The sequence below is a fragment of the Crocodylus siamensis genome, chromosome 15 (genome assembly GCF_052110815.1).
Source record: "Crocodylus siamensis isolate JL-2025a chromosome 15, ASM5211081v1, whole genome shotgun sequence".
In the NCBI taxonomy this organism is placed as follows: domain Eukaryota; kingdom Metazoa; phylum Chordata; order Crocodylia; family Crocodylidae; genus Crocodylus; species Crocodylus siamensis.
Window position 1 is genome coordinate 42,052,559 of NC_143409.1, and position 20,217 is coordinate 42,072,775.

The 20,217-nt window shown below is 50.7% G+C and overlaps 1 protein-coding gene across 5 annotated transcripts; it reads left to right on the plus strand.

The window, feature by feature from the left end:
* Positions 1–1,874: 1,874 nt before the first annotated feature.
* STOML1 (stomatin like 1) lies at positions 1,875–17,205 on the plus strand. 5 transcript variants are annotated; one of them, XM_090028444.1, is made up of 8 exons: positions 1,875–1,934; positions 2,598–2,981; positions 5,835–5,941; positions 9,682–9,831; positions 11,720–11,923; positions 12,358–12,586; positions 13,800–14,027; positions 15,779–17,205. In XM_090028444.1, exons 2-8 carry the CDS (start codon positions 2,834–2,836, stop codon positions 15,979–15,981), a joined length of 1,269 nt encoding a protein of 422 aa, XP_089884570.1. In that variant the 5' UTR covers positions 1,875–1,934; positions 2,598–2,833; the 3' UTR covers positions 15,982–17,205. The 5 variants fall into 5 exon arrangements, with proteins under 5 accessions (XP_089884570.1, XP_089884569.1, XP_089884571.1 ...); XM_090028443.1 differs by lacking the exon at positions 1,875–1,934 and adding an exon at positions 1,941–2,267; XM_090028445.1 differs by lacking the exon at positions 1,875–1,934 and adding an exon at positions 1,941–2,267 and having other exon boundaries at positions 2,598–2,788.
* The last annotated feature ends 3,012 nt before the right edge of the window (positions 17,206–20,217 follow it).

Sequence of the window (20,217 nt, forward strand, 5' to 3'; positions counted from 1 at the left end):
GCGGGGCGCGGCGGCTGCATCGCTGCGTGCCGCCGGCAGGGGGCAGAGCGGTTCGCGCAGCCCGCCTCTCGGGCCCGCGCGCGGGAAGACGGGCCAGGGGAATCCCTTGCCTGATGCGTTGTATCTGCTGACAGAGCCGGCCCCGGGGGCGTTCGGCCCAGGTCCCATTAGATACAAATCCCTGCCTGCCGGCAGCCCCACTGAGTGGCTGATTTTCTGGCTGGCACGTTTCTCTCCGCTGTCCAGAGACCCCAGGCCCTGCCTACGCCAGCTGTGCAGGGTTTTCCTACCCGAGAGTAGTGTGTGGGCACTGCTGGCATCCCCTGCGGTCTGAACCACTTTGCTGGGAGCACCCCAAGGCCTGTGTGCAGATCTGGGAGCCCCTGGGAACCAGAAGGGCACAAAGCTGTAACCAGGCACTGGGACAGTGAGATAAGCACCTCACTGCCCAGTGCTGCCGAATTCCTACTTCACAGTATGTGAAGATGAAGGGCTGAGGGCTGGCTCCTAACTGTAGCGCTGGCCTGAGAGCTGGGAGGCGTATCTGCTTCCCTGGGACTCCTGCAGGGACCTCTGCAAGGAATGTGAGACCTGGGGCACTGGGGGGCAATGGGAAGGGGATGGGCTGAGCTCTGGGTGTAAGTTGCCTGAAGCCCCATAGGAAAGGAGCCCCTTCCCAGTCCCCAGCTTCAATACCGTGGGCATCAGAGCAAAGACAGCAGTCTTGAAGAGAAGCAACACACCCACTGACCTGGAAAATATATAACCTCCCCACACACATATTGCCAAAGGTCAGCTGGAATATTTCTCCTTTCCCTAGGACATACCCTTAGGGGCATAAGGGAAAAAAAGCCCAGAAGCAGCTCCCATGTGGGTTTCTGAAGTCCCCTTGGGGACATGGTACAAGGCATGTGTGAGAGAGAGGTTGATATTGGGTAGATTTCATGCCAAACTGCAGCACTTGGCGCTGGATTTTACAGCTCCAGCTTTATACATCTGGGTGCGCATGGATGTCCCTGGAAACTGTGGCTTGTATTTATTTATGGTAATGGTTAGAGGTAGGGCCTCTTTGTGCCAGGGGCTGTGCAAATTGGTACAGGATGGTGAAAAGAAACAGCCTGTGGAGGGACAGACCAGTGGGTCTGGCAGGGGAGATAATGCTAGTGACAGCTATGGGTGGATGAATTCACAGTGTCGGTGGTTGCAGCACCACAGCTGCATGCTGCATGTCACTTTTGGGGGGAGCCACCTTCAGTGGCATCTGCAAAGGTGTTCAGCTTCCCCCTGGCCTCAGTCTCTCTGTGCCTCCCTGGTGCTGCGTGGGGATGATGCTTCCCTGTCTCAAAGCTGGGTAATGTTGCTTGATTGCCCTGAGGTTCCTGCAGTGGCTGGTCCACTCTATATCCAGCATGACAGCAGCTGTATAGTTGTCCAACATCCCCCCTGCATGCACAGTGCCATACCTAGACTCCTGGCAGCCCTGGGCAAATCTTTAGCATCAGGCCAGAGATAATGATGATAATAGTCAGACTTGTTGCAAAAGTCTTTATCACATCTGTGGTATATCTGATGTCTTTAAATAGTTCATTCTCAATTGATAACATTGCCAGTCCCTTATATGCACAATATTCAAACTTTTTCTTGCAATTGTAATTAAAAAAAAAAATTAGGGCCCCCTTTCTGACCCGGCCCCAGGCAGCTGCCTGGTTTGCCTGTGCCCTTGTCCAGGTCTGTGCATGCATCTGAAATCAGTAAAGATTTGCAATATAAGGAAAGGATCTCCTGCATACACAGCGAGAGGGTAGCAGAGAGTCCTCCGGATGGCAGATGGAGCAATTCTGCAGCTGGTGAAACCAGTCTCCTTTCGGCAGTGCATTTCCCTCTTTCTCCTTCCGTTGTCGGTAGCCACATGACAGCACCGCAAACCAGGAAGGGTGAGAGCAGCTGCATCCCAGCCTGGGAGGAGGCAGAGGCTCCCATCCTCCCTGGGGAGGGGGGAAGAGGGTTTAGAGTGGGATCAGCCCATGGGGTAGAGAGGAAACAATATTGTATAAGGAAGCCTGACAGGACCCGGGACGGATTTGCTCTTAGCAAGGGTCCGAGTGGTAGGGAGGGATCCCGTAATGTAGAGCTGTGATCTCTCCTGGTTAATGAGGAAATGATCACTGATCTAAAGCATCACAATTGCCTTGGGCCTGGTTTCAGCCTGGGTGCCTGGCTTTTGTCTTTCCATCTTGGAGCCCCACTGGCTGTCAGCTAAATTGTAGGTAAGGGCATGAATTTGGAAACAAGCACGGAGATGATTCTGTATCTACTGCTTGAAAGGGATGCCCAGTGCAAGAGTCAGTCGGTGCATGGGTTTCTCATGCAGAGGGTTGCTTTTAAAGGGGCTTTCTTTTGTATTGGAGGGTGGTTCCTGGTTCCTTCCTCTGCTGCAAAACACCTTTGTGCTCAAGAGAGTTTTGAAAGATTGGAAGAGAAAACCTGCAGCTATTTGCAAAATGCAGAGGCTCAAGCAGTGCTTATGGGCATGTATTGAACGGAATGAGTGCTGATGTTTGTGGATTACAGGCTGATTCTTTTCCTTCTGTTTTAAGGCACAAGAGAGGAAGACATTGATTTGTCCTGCTAGGCTTAAATGGCACTCGGTGGGCAGAGCAGATGCAGGAGTGAGGCAGTCCTGAGAGTTGGCATTTTCCTGCCACAAGGCGTCTGGATTCAGAGGCCTTGGCTATAGCTGCGGACGATAACCTGAGGTGTATGCTGACTTCCCAGAGGAGGTGGAGAGGTAATTGTACAGGGTCAGGAAAAGGTTTGACTGGTAACCTGGACCATGTTCAGTCGGTCAGGATACCAAGCCCTTCCCCTGGGAGACTTTGACCGCTTCCAGCAGTCCAGCATCGGGCTCTACGGATCTCAGAAGGGCTTCTTTTCTTTCGGGCCTGTGCAGGACCCGGTGGCTCAGAGCCAGAATACAACAGGTAAGGATGGGCATGGGGAATGAGGGTCCAGGGCATCATTCATGTGGGTTATTATAACTCCTGGGTATCTGAGTCTCGCCTTGTTCGCATGAGGCTGAAACTGGGGCGGGGGGGAGTGAGAGCAGAATATAGCCTTATTATTTTGGCATTCGGGTGCTGGAAAAGTGTAGAGTGAAGGGGGGGTGCAAAGGAGCAGGGCCCTACCAATTGACTGTACTAATTCTGCTTTCATATACTGTATATGACATATATGCCCAATGGCAGGAGTGAGGTCAGAGCGTGGCCCTGTTTCCATGTGCCGAGGTGTGTGGGTGTTTGCTTTCCCTGGAAGGCTGCTTTCCCAGTTTCAGCCTCTTGTAACTTGGGGGAAGCCTTTGGGGTCAAGTTTAGACTGCTCACAGGTATATCTGGCCAGTTCCTCCCCTGGGTGATGGCAGCACACATTGCAGGAGCAGTGGCCAGAGGTTCGCTGCTGTGGGTGGGAGATGTCACCTCTGGTTTTTGCCATTGACAGGTATGTCAATTAAGGGAGGTGACACCATGTGCCACCACTGCACTCATTGCCATCTGGGCTGACTTCTTGGGTTTCAGGGGATCCATGCTGGTGGGACCCAGCAGGCTGAGGTCCGTGGAGTTTCATGTCCTCCAGGATTTTGGGGCTGGTGATGTTCTGGGGGCATCCTTGTCTCTGGGAGTGGATTCCAGGTACTGGCTTCCAGGGTAGCACTGATGGACACCCCCAGGGTGTTACATAGTTGGTAGGGTTGGAAGGGACCTGAGCAGATCATCAATTCCGACCCCCTGCCATGGCAGGAAAGAGTACTGGGGTCAAACGACCCCAGCTAGACCCCCAGGGTAGGAGCCAGCACCACTTCTCTTGGAAGTTGGTTCCAGATCCTAGCCGCCCTGACCGTGAAGTCGCATCTCCTGATGTCCAGCCTGAACCTATTCTCAATCAACTTGTGGCTGTTATTCCTAGTTACTCCGGGTAGTACTCGGGGGAACAAGGACTCTCCCATTCCCCGCTTGTCCCCCCGGTAAATTTGTAGACAGCCACTAGATCCCTCCTCGGCCTTCTCTTGTGGAGGCTGAACGGGTTTAGGTCCCATAGCCTCTCCTTGTTCGGCCTGCCCTGCTGCCCCCGATCATGCAAGTGGCCTCCTCTGGACCCTCTCCCTGTTGTCCACATCCCTCCTGAAGCATGGCACCCAGAACTGGACGCAGTACTCCAACTGCGGCCTGACCAGTGCTGCATAGAGGGGGAGGATCACCTCCTTGGACCTGCTTGAGATGCATCTGTGGATGCATGACTAGGTACAGTTGGCCTTACTGACTGTGTCCCCACCCTGTCGGCCCATGTTCATTTTGGAGTCAGTAATGACTCCAAGATCCTTTTCTGCCTCTGCACTGATGAGAAGTGAGTTGCCCAGCCTGTAGGTATGCTGCTGGTTCTTCCCCCCCCCAGGTGCAACACCTTGCACTTATCAGTGTTGAAACCCATCCTATTCTCATCCGCCCATTCCTGTAACCTGTCCAGATCTAGTTGTAGCCTGTCCCTCTCCTCCAGCGTTCCCACCTCTCCCCACATCTTAGTGTCATCTGCAAATTTGAATAAGGTGCTTTTCACCCCCTCGTCCAAGTCACTGATGAAGATGTTGAACAGTGCAGGCCCGAGGACCAAGCCCTGGGGACCCCACTGCCCACACCCCTCCAAGTCGAATAAGACCTGTCCACCACCACTCTCTGGGTGCGGCCTCCAGTCAATTTGCGACCCATATGACTGTAGGCATCAATGCCACAGTTGCCTAGTTTTTTAATGAGGATGGGGTGAGAGACAGTGTCAAAGGCCTTCCTAAGGTCCAGAAGGACTACGTCCACCATGACACCTGTGTCCAAGGATTTTGTAACCTGATTGTAAAAGGCAACCAGGTTGATCTGACCCAGGGGTGGGCAAAATGTGGCCCGGGGGCCAGATGTGGCCTGCCAGGCCATTCTATCTGGCCTGCAGGACCTCCCAAAATTAAGAAAATTAATATTATCTGCCCCTGGCTGCCTGTCATATGGCCTTCAATGGCTTGCCAAAACTCAGTAAGCGACCCTCCACCCAAAATAATTGCCCGCCCCTGGTCTGACAGGACCTGCCTCTAATGAACACGTGTTGATTGCCCCTGAGCATAATCTTCCCTGCTGGTCCTTCGCAGATATGCTCCTGGATAATTTTCTCAAAGAGCTTCCCCAGGACTGAGGTAAGACTAATGGGCCTATAGTTACCTGGGTCCTCCTCCCTTCCTTTTTTGAAAATGGGAACCACTTTGGCCTTTTTCCAGTCCTCTGGCACCTGGCCCGAGCACCATGAGTGCGTAAAGCTGTGCCAGGGGCCCCGCAATGACCCCTGCCAACCCCTCTACCCTGGGGTGGAGAGCATCTGGACCTGCTGATTTAAACATGTCCAGTCCCTCCAAAAGTTCCCTAACTCGGTCGTCCCTGACCCTAGGCCTCTCCTGAGTCTGTGTGGAATCCCGGTGGGGGAGATTTCTCGGTCTCTGCTCAGAAAAATGGAGGCAAAGAATTTGTTAAAGAGGTTGGTTTTTTTTTTCTGGTGCAACCACCAGATTGCCAAGTGTGTCCTGCAAGGGGCCCATATTACCCGGTGCCTTTTTTTTACTCCCTGTGTATTTAAAAACGACTTCTTGTTATCTTTGATCCTGGTGCTAGCAAAGAAACGTACAATGTGGGCCCGGTTGGTTTTCTGTCAAAGCTCACCGTTGATTTGCATGGCTTGCTGAAAACAGGGTCTCATGGCCTAGTGTTTTCCTCCACATTCCCACCTCGCTCATCCTGTTCTTGCTACAGATTCTTCCCAGGGCTGGCTGTCATGGATCTGCCATGGGCTTGTCACGTTTCTGGTCTTTCTGCTGATGGTCATCACCTTCCCCATTTCTGGATGGTTTGCTTTGAAGGTAAGTGGGAAAGAATAACTTGTGCTGAGGCCAGGAAAACAGCTAAATTGTCCCTGCTCTGGCCCTGGCTACCTGGGCAGGCCTGGCTGCCAGTGGCCTTACTGCTTCAAGCTGGCTCCAGTTTCCTGCATGGGTGTGGACTGAACAGGAGAGATGCCTGTTTGGCCAGCCCTGGGTCCTTGTTTGCTCCTAGTTTCCTGTTCATTGCATCCTTCTTGTTGGCTTCCTGGTTTCCTCCTGGTTCCTGCATATCTATTCTTGCTTCCAGACTCCCAGCCATGCTGGTGCCCCTCACTCCTGACCTGCAGCCCCTTGCTCTTGCTGGTGCCTTTTACTCCCCTGCCACAGCCCTAACAGCCTTGCTGGTACCCCTCACTCCTGACTCACAGCCCTCTGCCCCCCCTCAGCCCTACTGGTGTCCTTCCTGACCCATATCCCCTGCCCCCCAGGTGCCCCTCACTCCAGACCTGCAGCCCCCCATCCCCGTCAGGGCTCATTAGTCCCAACCCACAGCCCCTATTCCCCCCAGCCCTGCCAGAGGGGGTCCCAGCTGCCCCTGAAGGACCCCCTCCTTCCCCCACTGGAGGGGCAGTTGTCTCTGGGCAGGCCCTGCTGTCAGCAGCATGCAGCTGGTCTCACTAGCAGCACTGAGCCCTACCTCAGTCCCTACTTCTCCACTGAATCCCGAGCACCCGAACACCTTCCCCCAGTGCAGCACCTGCCCTACGTCTCCACACACTCCTTCCACACACACTTCCCCTGCACACCCCACCCTCCCATGCACACACACATGCCCCATGCAGCCCCCCAGACAATCCCTAAACCCTGGCTCTCCAACTCCTGCCCTCCATAGACTTACCTGCATCTAGCTGCTGGGGCCGCTGTATGCTGGCCATATGTGTGCGCGCATGCAGATGCATATGGTGCTCCTGCCTCCAATCACCCTCCCCCCACACCCTCAAGCCCCAAGCAACCTCTTGCAGGCTGGAACACTGCCAGCCTGCAAGGGGAGCCCATCGGTTCCTGCGGTTTTCTCCTTCAAAGGAGGAAATCTACTTTTTTTCCTTAGGAAACAGAAAGCTTGCATCCCTGATCACTCACGTCCTGGTTCTGTCTGCTTCAGACCCCCTGGCTAGTGCCACTGCTCTGGATCCCTGCCTCCTATTTTTGACACCCTCAGCCCATGGCTTAACACAGGGAAACTGCCAATGTCCCTTACAGACGTCAGCTTCCTGGACCACCTGCCCCATAGCCCCTGGCACCAGCTGGGAGCCTTGCTTCTCTGCCCTTTCCTGTTCCTGATCCCTGGGCTATGACTCTCTAGGATCAGGCCCTGACTGCCTGCACCTCAGCTGTGCCTCTGGCAGCTCACTTCTGTCTGTACAATACAGGGGGAGGCCTGCTGGGCAAAGGCAGTGATGAGATTTTCTTTTCCTAGAGAATTTTCAGCCAGTGCTGCTACTAGGCTGCACACTGCTGAAGTTTCTCTTATGTACCTGTCACCTAAAACTCTGCCCCTGGGAACAACAATGGTATCTCCTAATCAGGGCATTTTCTTTGCTCAGCCCCAGACACTCAGCTGTGTAGACTGGTGCCAAGATGTGGACTGGAGGCCAGAGTCATTCTCCTGTGAGGTGTTGCTGTACAGCAGCAGTGTCAAACTCATCCAGGTCTGCAGGCCAGATGAGTAGTGCAGGCCAGATCCAGAGCACAGAGCTGTGTCCTCTGGCCTGTGGAGACAGCAACATTACTCAGCACTGCCACCCCTTGAGGTGCGGCCAAATTTCTGGGCCTGTGGGGAGTTTCACGGGTCATATGACATAGCTCTTCAGGCTGGATGTGGCCTGTGAGCCGTATTTTTGACCCTCTGCTCTAAAGCAAAGGGTCCCTGTTGCCACATACAGACTTGTTCCTGGCCTGTCTATAGGATACTAAATTGTGGGGTGAAGTGAACAGGTTGGAACAGTGGGCAGAACACAATAGGATGCAGTTCAGCAAGGACAAGTGCAGAGTGCTGCACCTAGGGTGAAAAAATACCCAGCACACCTGCTGGCTGGGAAGTGACCCTCTCAGCAGCACAGACGCGGAAAGGGATCTCAGAGTCGTAGCAGACTCCAAGATGAACACGAGTTGTCAGTGTGATGAAATCATCAGCAAAGCTAACTGCACTTTTTCATGCATCAGCAGATGCAGGACAAATAGAACCAGGGAGGTGATACTTCCCCTCGACGCGGCATTGGTCAGCTGGAGAACTGCATCCAGTTTTGGGCGCTGTACTCTAAGAAGGATGTGGATAACCTTGAGAGGGGTCAAAGGAGGGCCACTCGTATGGTTAGGGGCCTGCAGGCAAGGCCCTATGAGGAGAGACTGAGAGACCTGGATCTCTTCAGCCTCCACAAGAGAAGGCTGGGAGGTGATCTTGTGGCTGCCTACTAATTCATTAGGGGGGGCAGCAAGGGATCGGAGATGCCCTGTTCACCAGGGTGCCTCTTGGGGTAACAAGGAACAAATGGTCAGAAACTGACAGAGAGCAGATTCAGGCTAGAAATCAGGAAAAACGTCTTCATGGTAAAGATGGCCAAAATTTGGATTGGGCTTCCAAGGGAGGTGGTGCTCTCCCCTACCCTGGGGGTCTTCAAGAGAAGGCTGGGTAGGCATCTGGCTGGGGTCATCTGACCCCAGCACTCTTCCCTGCCCAGGCAGGGGGTCAGACTCAATGATCTGTTGAGGTCCCTTCCGACTCTAGCATCTATGAATCTATGACTTTTCAGCTAAAGACCTGAAAATATTTTGGAAAAATAACAAATTAAGTCTCTTGTACTTCTCTGTGGTGGAGGATTTTGTCCCTGTTTAATGGGTGAGGAAAACCAGATGAGAGGGGCCTAGGAACTGCCTGTGTGATGAGCTGAAACAGTGCTCTTTTGCATGCTGAAGCCCAGACATGAAACAGCAGTAGCCAGTTTAGTGTCCCTGAGCATGAATCTAGAGACCCTTTGGGCAGTTTATCTTGGGAGTGCTTCTTGGGGCACCCTCGGGGCAGTGCTCATTTGGTGACACTGTCTGAGTCCTTAGGCTTTGGTGTAAGCTGAGAGGCAGCAAGTGGGACTGGGGCTGGGGCTGGCCACGGCGGCAGCATGGACAGGCCCAGACAGTGCAGGTGACAGGCCTAGGGTGACACTGCAAATCACTGGCAGAGCTGGGAGTTGGATCCAGAGGAACCAATTCTTAGTTCATGTGATCTGAGCATTATAGAGTGAGGTGTGGCAGGGGCCTTTGCCGGTGAACTTAATTGGCCAGCAGCTACTGTACGCCGTCTAGGAGCGTACACGTATCATGGGCTGCCCTGGGGATTGGGAGTGAATTTATTTGACATAGCAGATGTAGGATTGTGCTTACAGAGTGCACCCCATGAGGGAGCTCTGTGCAACTTACAGGTGAGCAGCTTGTACTTCCATCCATCCTTGTTCCCAGTCAGAGGGCATCACTGTTGGGGCAAAATGCCCATCAAAGACATCAGATGTCTTCTGATTTGTTTTCTGTAATGACCCAGATACATGCATGCAGATATCAGTTCTCCTTGGGGATTAAACCCATGGCTCTCAGCACCAGAAGTGCATGTGCTTTCTGTTAGTTATAAGCAAGAAGCTCCTTTAGCTGTGTGGGCTGTTATATTCCCCAAAGGCCCCATGTTTGTTTCTTCTCCAGACTTTCTGCTTTAAGCACATACATTCCCTTTGCAGATAGTCCCTGCTTATGAGCGAATGATCATCTTCCGTCTGGGCCGCATCCGGGCCCCCCAAGGGCCTGGTGTGGTCCTGCTTCTTCCATTCATAGACCAGTGGCAACGAGTGGACTTAAGGACTAGGGCTTTCAGTGTGCCACCATGTAAGGTAAGTCCGTTGCCAAAGCCATCATAAGCCAGGAAGGTTTCTGTGAAGTGTGTGGTCATTTCTTGAGGCTTTGTTGGAGGAATCAGACCTGAGAAAGCATCACAACCAAATTCACAGTCTGCCAAGTGTGCATGCTCTGCAGCTGTATCCAAATGGGGAAAATCTGGCCCAGCTCACAAATCATTCTGGTGAATCAAAAGCAAAAATAATGAAATCACAGGCCAGTCTCCCTTACAATGGCAGGTTCTAAGGGGAAATCACAGGCTAAAATTATCATAAGAAATTAGTTATCTGGGTGACCTCACCTTCTGAGTGCCCAAATTAAGAGACACAGTAAAAGATCTTGATTTTTCACCCCTCCCCACAAATTGCTGGTATAACCTCTGAATAGTGGTCCTTTTATGGTGTGTTTGAAGTAAGTACCCAAAATTGTAACTCAGTTTTGGAAATTCTGCCTGTGGCTTAAATCTGGGGCTCCAAGCAGGTTCATTTTCTTACTGGATTTCAAAATGACTCAGAGGCATAAGCCCGTTCTTGTGAGTGGAAGTAGTCAAAGTATGTTAGCTGCAGCTCTGTGGGCTCCAACATGGGCATGTCCTATGCCATGGGCTGGGTGTTTCTGGGATGCGGTAGAGTTTGGGTCTGGATAAGCACCCGGAGGTTCATTCAAGTATTTACCCAGCTCTAAAAAATTAAACTAGAAAGTCTGTTCAAATGGACTCCTCAGGGATATTTCAAGCGCTTTCTCTTGCAGCTGGGGCTGAGAAAGACACAAGTCGAGCCCTTTGCATGGTCTGTCAGGCAGTTCAGTTTCTGATTCTAGATAGCACCTAAATGTGTTATGAGACGTGACAGTCAGAGGCAGGTCCAGAGTGGTGCAACCACACTCCACTTTGGGGTTGGACTACACCATGGGAGCCTCCTGGGACTTTTTAAAGTCCCTAAAGCAGGTGAATATTTTCTGTCCCTTCCCCTTCCTTCCCCCTCCCCCAGCCTGCCTTTCCCCCTGCTGTCCCTGGGGACAGGAAAGCACCAGAGCCCTTCTTGTCCCCTGTGAGAGGGCTGGACTCGGGCATGCAGACAGGGGCAGCAGGGATGGACAAGGGTGGGGTTCCCCTTCCCCTCTTACCACTGTCCCCTTCCCAGCTGATCCTACCCTCTGCTCAGCCTGGCTGTCTCTGGAGCTTCCTTGCCCATGAACAGTGGAGAAAGCAGCAAGGCAGCAGCAGGGGAGTTGAGAGGGGAGGGGGAAGAGGAGGGGAAGGGGCCTATGAGTGGGAAGGGGAAGGGAAGAGGGGTTTTCATCTGCTTTAGAGACTTAAAAAAGTTAGAGCTTCAGCAGCGTGGTCTGCCTGCACTAGTGGGGTGGAGGAGACTGGGTGCAGGTGGTGCACCCACCCCTGCAGTGCAGGCTGCTGCTTCTTCACCCCCTTTGGGGAATCTTGAATCCGCTCTGAAGGAAAAAAGTGTAACCATGCTAAGTGCTGGTGCTTTATTTTCTGGTGTTCTGGGTGGATTTTTGTTTGTTTGGGAGTTTCTATTTTTGCTTTGTTCTTTTTCCCTCTAAACTCCAAACATAAGGTTGGGTTGTAATATTGGAGAAAAGAGGGTTTAGGATCTTTGTATTACATGTTTAAATGGCTAGGGCAGACAGGCCCAGATGTCAGTGGTGATTTGAGGTGAGGGTCTTCTGTGTTGACAGGGGAGATTCATGCACATGGCAGTAGACAGATGGAGGGAAAAGCAGCAGCAGCAGCTGGGTGGGAAGTGCTGTCCCACCATGGAGAGAGTAGCATCCTTATGATCCACTGACCCCTAGAGTAAGGGATGCCCCCTGAGATGGGCATCTAGGCCTTGGGGACAGCTGTGCTACCTCTGTTCTTCTCAGCTGACCTCCAAGGATGGCGCGGTGATCTCCATGGGGGCGGACGTCCAGTTCCGGGTGTGGGATCCGGTGCTGTCCGTCATGATGGTGAAGGACCTCATCGCAGCCACCCGAATGACAGCTCAGAACGTCATGACAAAGAACTTGCTCAAGAAGAGCCTGAGGGAGATCCAGACTGAAAAGCTACGGATTGGAGACCAGCTCTTGGTGAGGAATCCCCTTGCCCAGCTCCTGGGCTGTGATGTTGGTGGCTCAGAGCTCTGCTGCAGTCTGCCCTTCACTGTCTCAGTGGAGACATTCCTGTACCTGTGAAATAAGGGATGCTATCCCAAAGATTTCGGTCCAAATTCTCCAGCCAAAAGTGTGCGCGCCATTGGGTGCTGTCTGGGGTCAGGATGTCTGCTAAGCATCCTGGGGAAACTGAGATAGGGGGCTGCCAGGGCATGAAGTGGGTAAATGGACAGAAGAGAAGTCCTCAGATAGGGAATGGATGGCAACCTGCACAACACTTTCTTCTTCCATCCATCCAACTTGCTCCAGCTTAGCTCAGTGGGGAAAAAGACCCATCCACTTACTCCTGGAATGTGTTTCTATTCTTACCGAGATCTGGATGCTCCTTTCTTTGTTCCTGATCTCTTTAGCTTGAAATCAATGATATGACCAAGTCCTGGGGCCTGGAAGTGGATCGGGTTGAACTGATCTTGGAGGCAGTTCTGCAGTCTCCTCAAGAGAGTCACTCAGGACCTCTGACCGTGATGCCTCCTATCGCTGGACTGGAGGGGCTGGATAACACCATTCAGCATCTGGCCATGCATTTCTTTAGCAACAGCATGGCGGCAGCAGCCAATCCAAATGTTGCTCCGGAGACAGGTAACTAGCACCAGCCTTGCCTCTCCCTTTGCTCACAGCTGCATTCCTTTCATTACCATGTGGTCAGATTCAGAAGCCCTTACTTGGTTTTCTATTAGTGTGAAACTTCCCTGAGACCAGCGGAGTTATGCCACTGTATCCTTTGGGGAAATTGTTCAGCTGAGTAGAGGGAGAGAGTGATGGTATCTCTGGTCACCACTATGAGGTGAAGAGATTGAATGAGGACTGGGTCAGTGGGCTATTAGAGCACCTATACTTTATAGGCCTGCAAGGGACCTCAGAAGTCATCTAGCTTTGATAAAGGGGCTGGTGTTACTGTCACCAAACCACCACTGACAGATGTTTATCCAGTCTCTTAAAATCTTCCAGTGAAGGAGATAACACAGCCTTCCTGGGCAGGTTGTCACAGTGCCCAACTTATGTGACACTCAGGAAGGTACTTTTTGTAGTGGTTGCTCATCTTGGCCTCAGCAGCTAGGCAGAACCTTTTTATGGTTATCTTTTTATGAAATCTTGCAGATAGTTGAAAACTAGTGTCATGTCACTGGTTCATCTTCTCCAGACCCAATGTTCTCAGCTCCCCTTATCTTTGCCTTTAGGCCTCAGCAGGGCTGGCAACAGAGAAAAAAAAGAGAATATATGTTTTTAATTGTAAACTGTGTGTATGAAATGGGAGTCTCGGAAAGCCATGTGGCAGAGGGGAACCACAGGTTAAAGTTTAGATGAACATTTCAAGCATCTGAATCATCTGGATCTAGGAATCTGCCTAGGAATCGGGACCTAGGAATTGGCCTAGGAACCTGGACAGAGGGTTTTCTTGTGAAATGCCAAGTTTCTGGTTAATCTGTGAAACTCATGGGACTAATTAGGTAATTTTAGCTGTGTCAGCTTATCTTTAAGAGGTTTCCCTCATTTGTGACATCGAAAACCTCACTGTCTCCAAAGCAGGCGGTGCTAGGTTCAGCTATTTGCAGTTTGGTTTAAGCTATTAGTGATGGGGGTTGAGGACTGAAAGAAACTGAATCCACCTAATACTCCCACCAACCGAGAAATTGTTATTGGCTAAGTAGACCTTCTACTTGCTCAGGAGATCTTAGCTACACAGTGGCTTCACCATCCATGCAGCTTCTGGGCTGAGAGCTAACTTCACCCCCAATCAACCTGTATCCAAACCATCCCTTCCTTACTCCCTTCTTTATACATTTGTCCCCAGCTGAAAGTGTGGAGACAGTGAATGAGGTGGAACCACCTGCTCCTACCATTACTACCACTACCACCACTGCTGCTACCACCAGAAGGAAACTGGGTGCTGAGGAGCTGCTGTCCACTGTGGAGCTCTTCCTGTCTGAGTCCTTGGTCAGCCAGGTTGGAGCTTCCTACCAGTTTAACATCCTGCTTCCAAGTGGAGCCCGGAGCACCTATTTCATAGATCTCTCTACAGGTCACTATTATTGGTTCTCTCCTTGTTTGAGTGTCTGCTTGGGTGGGTGATGTGTGTCCTTTCTAATTTTTCCTCAAATACCAGGGGACTCAGACCTGGCTGCATTGCCACCCCCACTGGAAAGTGTGGAGTTTTCGGTGAGAAATCAAGACATGTTTATTCTTGAAGACTGCCACAGTACCTCACAGTAGTTGTAGTTCAGGTGTTTTGCATTCCCATTCTATTCTGTATGCCAGGTTTTCTGGTTGGAAGCAGTCCAAAGTCTTACTTCACAGTGCTTTGTATTGCCATGGTGCCTTATGGGAGATGAATCCCAGTTGAGAGCCTGGCCTGTCTGGGAGGATGGAAATATGAAGCCACCTCAGTTACAGTTCCCACAGGGACACTGCAGCAGCATTTCCAAATCAAATTGTTTTGGGTTTATAGCTGAAAACATTTTGTTTTTTAGGGGGTTGATTTTTGACTCTCCTCTCCCTCCCAAAATCATCACCATATTTTCTTACGTATAACCCACAACTTTCCCACTAAAACCAGCTTGTGAAATTCGGGGTGCACCTTATAAGTGAGAAAACTGGATCCCTGCAGCTCCAGAAATTTGGCAGTGGGGAAGTAGCGACAGCATTAATTACTGCAGTTTTCGGCGCTCCAGCAAATAACATTGCCACCACTCCCTCACTGCCAAATTTCTGGACCTATAGGGAGGCCTCCAGCTAGATGACCCAGCTTCATGCACTGGACTGGGCCAAGTGCCAGGTCAACTCAGCACACTGGGTTGGAGGCAGGATGTGGCCCCAGACCCAATGGGCTGCCCTGGATGTGGTGCACAGGGTTGGATTCTGCACACTGGGTCAGACCCAACACTGGGACCCAGATCTTGTGTGCTGTGTAGGGTCAGACTCAGTGCATTGGGTCAGAGTCAGTATATAAATATAGACCTAGCATGTGGCACAGGTTTGGAGCTGGTCTGGTGGGTTGGAGCCAGCACATGGCTTTGGGCCCAGCTCACAGGTCAGTCCATGGGCTCCAGGGCTGGCATCAGGCTTGGCTCCCTAGCTGCTGCTATTTGGTTTCTTCAGGGAATTTCTTTTTTGCACCTGTCTCTTAAAAAGAAGGTGAATATTATACATTCGGGTATAGTATATGCAAAAAAAATACAGCATTATTTCCAGAAAGAAGATATTTTTGGTGAAAAATGTGTTTTATTCGAAATCCCATTTTTCCATCGACACCAACTTTGCTGGCACATGATGAGCTTTCCTCAGGGTAGGAATGAACTTCCTGTCCACCCATCTGCATAACAAAATGCCAGAGCATGCGGTTGAGTCCACAGCCAGCTCTACAGTGAGGCAACCGGAACACACTCCTCCCTGGCTGTGGGCCCAAGCAGGCTGCCTGAGTAGCCTCGGTCTCAGTCCTAGTGGCTGTGGATCCTCTTTGCCCAGTACCTCATAGCACTGCAGATGTGAATTGGGACTGTTTGGTCTCAGCAGTGAGGACAAGGAGGTGGACTTCCTTTCCCATCTAAACAGGGACAAGTTTGAGGGATACGTTAGCATCTCCCTACACGGCTTCACCATGTTAGGGAAGAAAAGACTCTAAGTTTCCACAGGGATCAAGGCCAGCAATTTTCATTCAAGTTAAAGGTGCTTCATATGACCACAGAAGATGTCTTCAGGCTTCTCCAAGATATTTGATGTGAAATCCCAAGTTCTGATCTCTCTCTCCCTTTACCCTATGTCCATGTTTTACAGGCAGTGGGAAGGTTGGCTGCGGAGTACCAGAACACAACCCCGATGTAATCCTGGAGATGACAGAAAAAGACCTGCAGGCCTTCTTCTTAGGCGAACTCCGTCCTCTGACTGCCTACATGAGCGGGAGACTGCGAGTCAAGGGTGACCTGAATGTTGCCCTGAAGCTGGAGGAGCTCTTCAAGGCAATGAAACAACGTAGATAAAGAGAGAGAGAGAGAGTGTGTGTGTGTGTGTGTGTGTGTGTGTGTCTCTTTACGTGTGTGTGCATGTATGAAAGACAGTGATGGTGGAAGAAGTGAAGAATCTGGCTTATGGAGAAAGCAAAGGCTCCCAGGTCCTTCACTTCTAGAGAGCAGTTTCTTTTCTGTTTCACATGCTGGGGATGTTGATCATTGCCCAAATGAGCAGGGAAAGAATCCTTGCGTGGGAGCGCCATGAGGAACTGAAAATCAGATCCCAGCAAAATGCCCTTCGCATAAGGCTCTGATGAGGGAGGTGGGGTACAAGAGAGATCATTCCTAAGTCCACAGGCAGTTGTAGGGTCTCCATCCCCTATGCCTTCAGATCAAGACTGGAGGCCTTTCTGGGGGAGAGATGTCAAACCCAAGCTCATGGGCTCAGTGTTGGGGTAGCTTTGATTAAAGTTCTGATCCTCTTTCTAGAAGAAGTCAGACTAGATGGACTAAAGGTCTCTTCAAGCCTAAAAATCTGAGTCTGAGAATGAGTTTGCAAGAGGGAAATTACCAGTTGAAAGGCCTGATTCTCAGCTGTATTTCAACCCAAAGTTATGATTTTCGTAGATGAAAATGCCAGTACAGAACTGGCACCCGATTCTCCCTCCCTTGGAATTCACAGTATTACTTAATGCTGCAAGTGAATTGACTTATATCCTGACTGGGGAAAGTGAAGCAACTGTAGTCTTAATAGCCCACTATTTTGTTGGATGTCATGACCCGCGAGGTGAATTCCATAACTATCATTCATGCAAACAACAAAACAACCCACTATCTTCTACCAGGAGAGGTGGATTTGCAGACCTCCAGGACTGCAGTTACACATCCAACTGCTTGATCTGGGGCTGCAAAAATGCATTTGGATTTCTACCTACAAATATTTGCATGCATGCTGATTTGCAGGTGCCTATTGAAAAAGACCATTCTTTAGACACTTTGAGCCATAGATCTCTACTGACAGAATAGGAGAAGCAGCTGATGGGCATGTATTATAGTAAGGAATCTCTTCAGTTTCTTGACCTTCTGTGCACAGGTTGTTTGCTATTAGTGGTTGCTCTAATTTGTGTTTCAAGTGTTCTGCATGCCTCTCATTAGGTGTAGATGTGGATGTGTACATGAACTGTACATATATTTATTTATTTTGTAATCTGTCTTTATATTAATTATTGATTTTCAATAAACGTGTTACATGTGGCCAGACGTTTGATCGTGATGATTTGATCATTCATTTATGGTAAGTGGATGAGCTAGAAACTCATTCCCGTTTGTTTGTTAGGTGACCAAAAGACTACTCTCTCTCATTTCCCTATATGTAAATGAGGATAACATTTTGTGAAATACTTTGAGATCCCTGGATAAAATGGATGAGAAAAAACTAGGTTTTTATTATTAACAAATGCATAGTACATGTAATCATTCTGATTTTGTTTTCCGTAGACTGCTACTATAGGTTTCTGGTGGTCTTCCGATTACAGAAACAGGTGCCATGATATGATGTGACATGAGATCTATATAGCCTTCTATAGAGAGGATATAGCCACTGTGAAAATAGGGCAGCTACAAAGAGCTCTGAAGCTGAGCGGCCAAATCCACTGTATCATGGTAATCAATAGAGGTATGAGGATCTGGCCTCAGGGTGGTGTTGATCTTGCCACAACATGTTCCTTCAGACTATAAGCTCTTAAGGTTGGAAAATGCCGTCAGCAGTTTGAAGAGCACCCAGAATTGTAAAGAGTTAATCTGTTTGAGCTCAGGTCATGTTTGCAAAGGTGCATATGCACCTTCTTTTTAAGAGACAGGCGTAGAAAAGAAATTCCTTGAAGAAACCAAATAGCAGCTAGGGAGCCAAGCCTGATGCCAGCCTTGGAGCCTATGGGCTGACCTGTGAGCTGGGCCCAGAGCCATGTGCTGGCTCCAACCCACCAGACCAGCTCCAAACCTGTGCCACATGCTAGGTCTATATTTATATACTGACTCTGACCCTACACAGCACACAAGAGGGTTCCTTGAGGTCTTTTCACAAAGTGCCCATGCAGTATAAGTACTGTTAGTAGGGCTGTGCAGAGCTGCGGGTGCTGATTCGATTTGGAGGAGATTCAGCCTGATTTGGTGGCTGAATCTCCGAATCTGAATTGAATCAAGGGACCAATTAAAAGGTCTGGATCAAGTCAAAGCTCTCCAAATTGATTGGGAAAAGGTTCAGAGAGCTTCAGCGATTTGGGCAGTCCCTGCCCACTGCAGCAGGGAGCTGGACCCGGTCTCTATGCTGGTAAATAGGGGGCAGGCGGGCGGGGGGCTGGATGAGGGGGAACCCCTGCCAGGCTCCATCCCCTGCCTGCTCCCCCAGCCCCCCTCCCCATGGCTGCCCTGCCCACTCCAGCTCCTGGTGCCTACTGCCCCACACTGCATGGGGGAGCTCTGCCATGAGCCTCCCACCCCCCACCTGCTCTCCCAGCCTCCCCATGGCTGCCTCACTTGACCTAGCTCCAGCCCTCTAAGAAAAAAAAACCCCCAGACTCACCAGCTCCTGCAGTGGCCTTGGGACTTCTGGGGGCTCATGCCGAGCCCCCCATGCAGCACGGGGCAGTGGTGGGCAGCAGGGATCGCTCCCTGTCCAGCAGCACCCAGTGAGTTGGGGCTTTTTTTTTCCAATGCCAGGAGCTGGGCCGGACGGGGCAGCCATTGCTGGGCTGGGAGAGTAGGCCTGTGTGATTCTGTCAAATCAACTTGGGACAGTGATTCAAATTACTGTCCCCTGAATCGCCCGAATCCAAAGCGAATATTAGCTGCTTTGCACCTAACTATTAGGTGCACAAATATGATTCACAAGATAAACGCAAAATTTCATGTAGGAATCCAGAGTGTTAAAACTTTCTGATCTGTTGTGGTTTTTCCAAATTCTTTACAAGAGAAGAATTGTTCTAGTACTTTTCTGTAATCAAAAGCAGAGTGAATGTGAAGAGGTGACGTTTTCTGAGGGTCACCTTAAATGTATCAAGGAATGCCTTGAGTCTAAAAAGTTTGAGAACCACTAGTTTAATAGTACTATTATGCTGTACCAAACCTAACAGAGCTGTCTCCCACCTACGGGCCCTTTTCACTGTTGCTGAATGGTAATGAGATGTTTTTAAAAGAAAAAGGAACATAACAGCATAATCAAGAAAAATCAAAATTATTTCATAGATTTCATAGTTTCATAGTTTGTAGGGTCGGAAGGGACCTGAGCAGATCATCTAGTCCGACCCCCTGCCATGGCAGGAAAGAATACTGGGGTCAAATGACGCCAGCAAGATGTTCATCTAACCTCCTCTTAAACACCCCCAGGGTAGGAGCCTGCACCACTTCTCTTGGAAGCTGTTCCAGACCCTAGCCGCCCTGACTGAAGTAGCGCCTCCTGATGTCTAACCTAAATCTACCCTCTGCCAGCTTGTGACCGTTATTCCTGGTCACTCCTGGCGGTGCTTGGGGAAACAGTGACTTCCCCAATCCCTGCTGGTCCCCCCTGACTAGTTTATAACAGGCCACAAGATCCCCCCTCAGCCTTCTCTTTTGGAGGCTGAACAGGTTCAGGTCCCGCAGCCTGTCCTCATAGGGCCTGCCCTGCTGTCCCCTGATCATACGAGCGGCCCTCCTCTGGACCCTCTCCATGCTGTCGACATCCCTCTTGAAGTGCGGCACCCAGAATTGGACGCAGTACTCCAGCTGCGGCCTGACCAGTGCCACATAGAGGGGGAGGATCACCTCTTTGGACCTGCTCAAGATGCATCTGTGGATGCATGCCAAGGTGCAGTTGGCCTTCCTGACTGCCTCTCCACACTGCCGGCCCATGTTCATCTTGGAGTCAATGATGACCCCCAGATCCCTTTCCGCCTCTGTGCTGACAAGAGGGGAGTTCCCCAACCTGTAGGTATGGTGCCGGTTGTTCCTCCCGAGGTGCATCACCTTGCACTTGTCTTTGTTGAATCCCATTCTATTCTTGTCCGCTCACCCTTGTAACCTGTCGAGGTCTGATTGTAGCCTGTTGCATCCTTCCAATGTACCCACATCCCCCCACATCTTAGTGTCATCAGCAAATTTGAACAGGGTGCTTTTTACCCCCTCATCCAAATCACTGATGAAGATGTTGAACAGTGCGGGCCCGAGGACCGAGCCCTGGGGGACCCCACTGCCCACGTCCTTCCAGGTTGAGAAGGACCCACCCACCAC

Excerpts from the sequence above, each read along its gene's own strand:
- STOML1 (XM_090028444.1), top strand. The coding sequence starts at position 2,834 with ATGTTCAGTCGGTCAGGATACCAAGCCCTTCCCCTGGGAGACTTTGAC. Across the intron at positions 2,982-5,834 it reads TCAGAGCCAGAATACAACAG|ATTCTTCCCAGGGCTGGCTG; the intron begins GTAAGGATGGGC and ends TTCTTGCTACAG. Across the intron at positions 12,587-13,799 it reads AAATGTTGCTCCGGAGACAG|CTGAAAGTGTGGAGACAGTG; the intron begins GTAACTAGCACC and ends ATTTGTCCCCAG.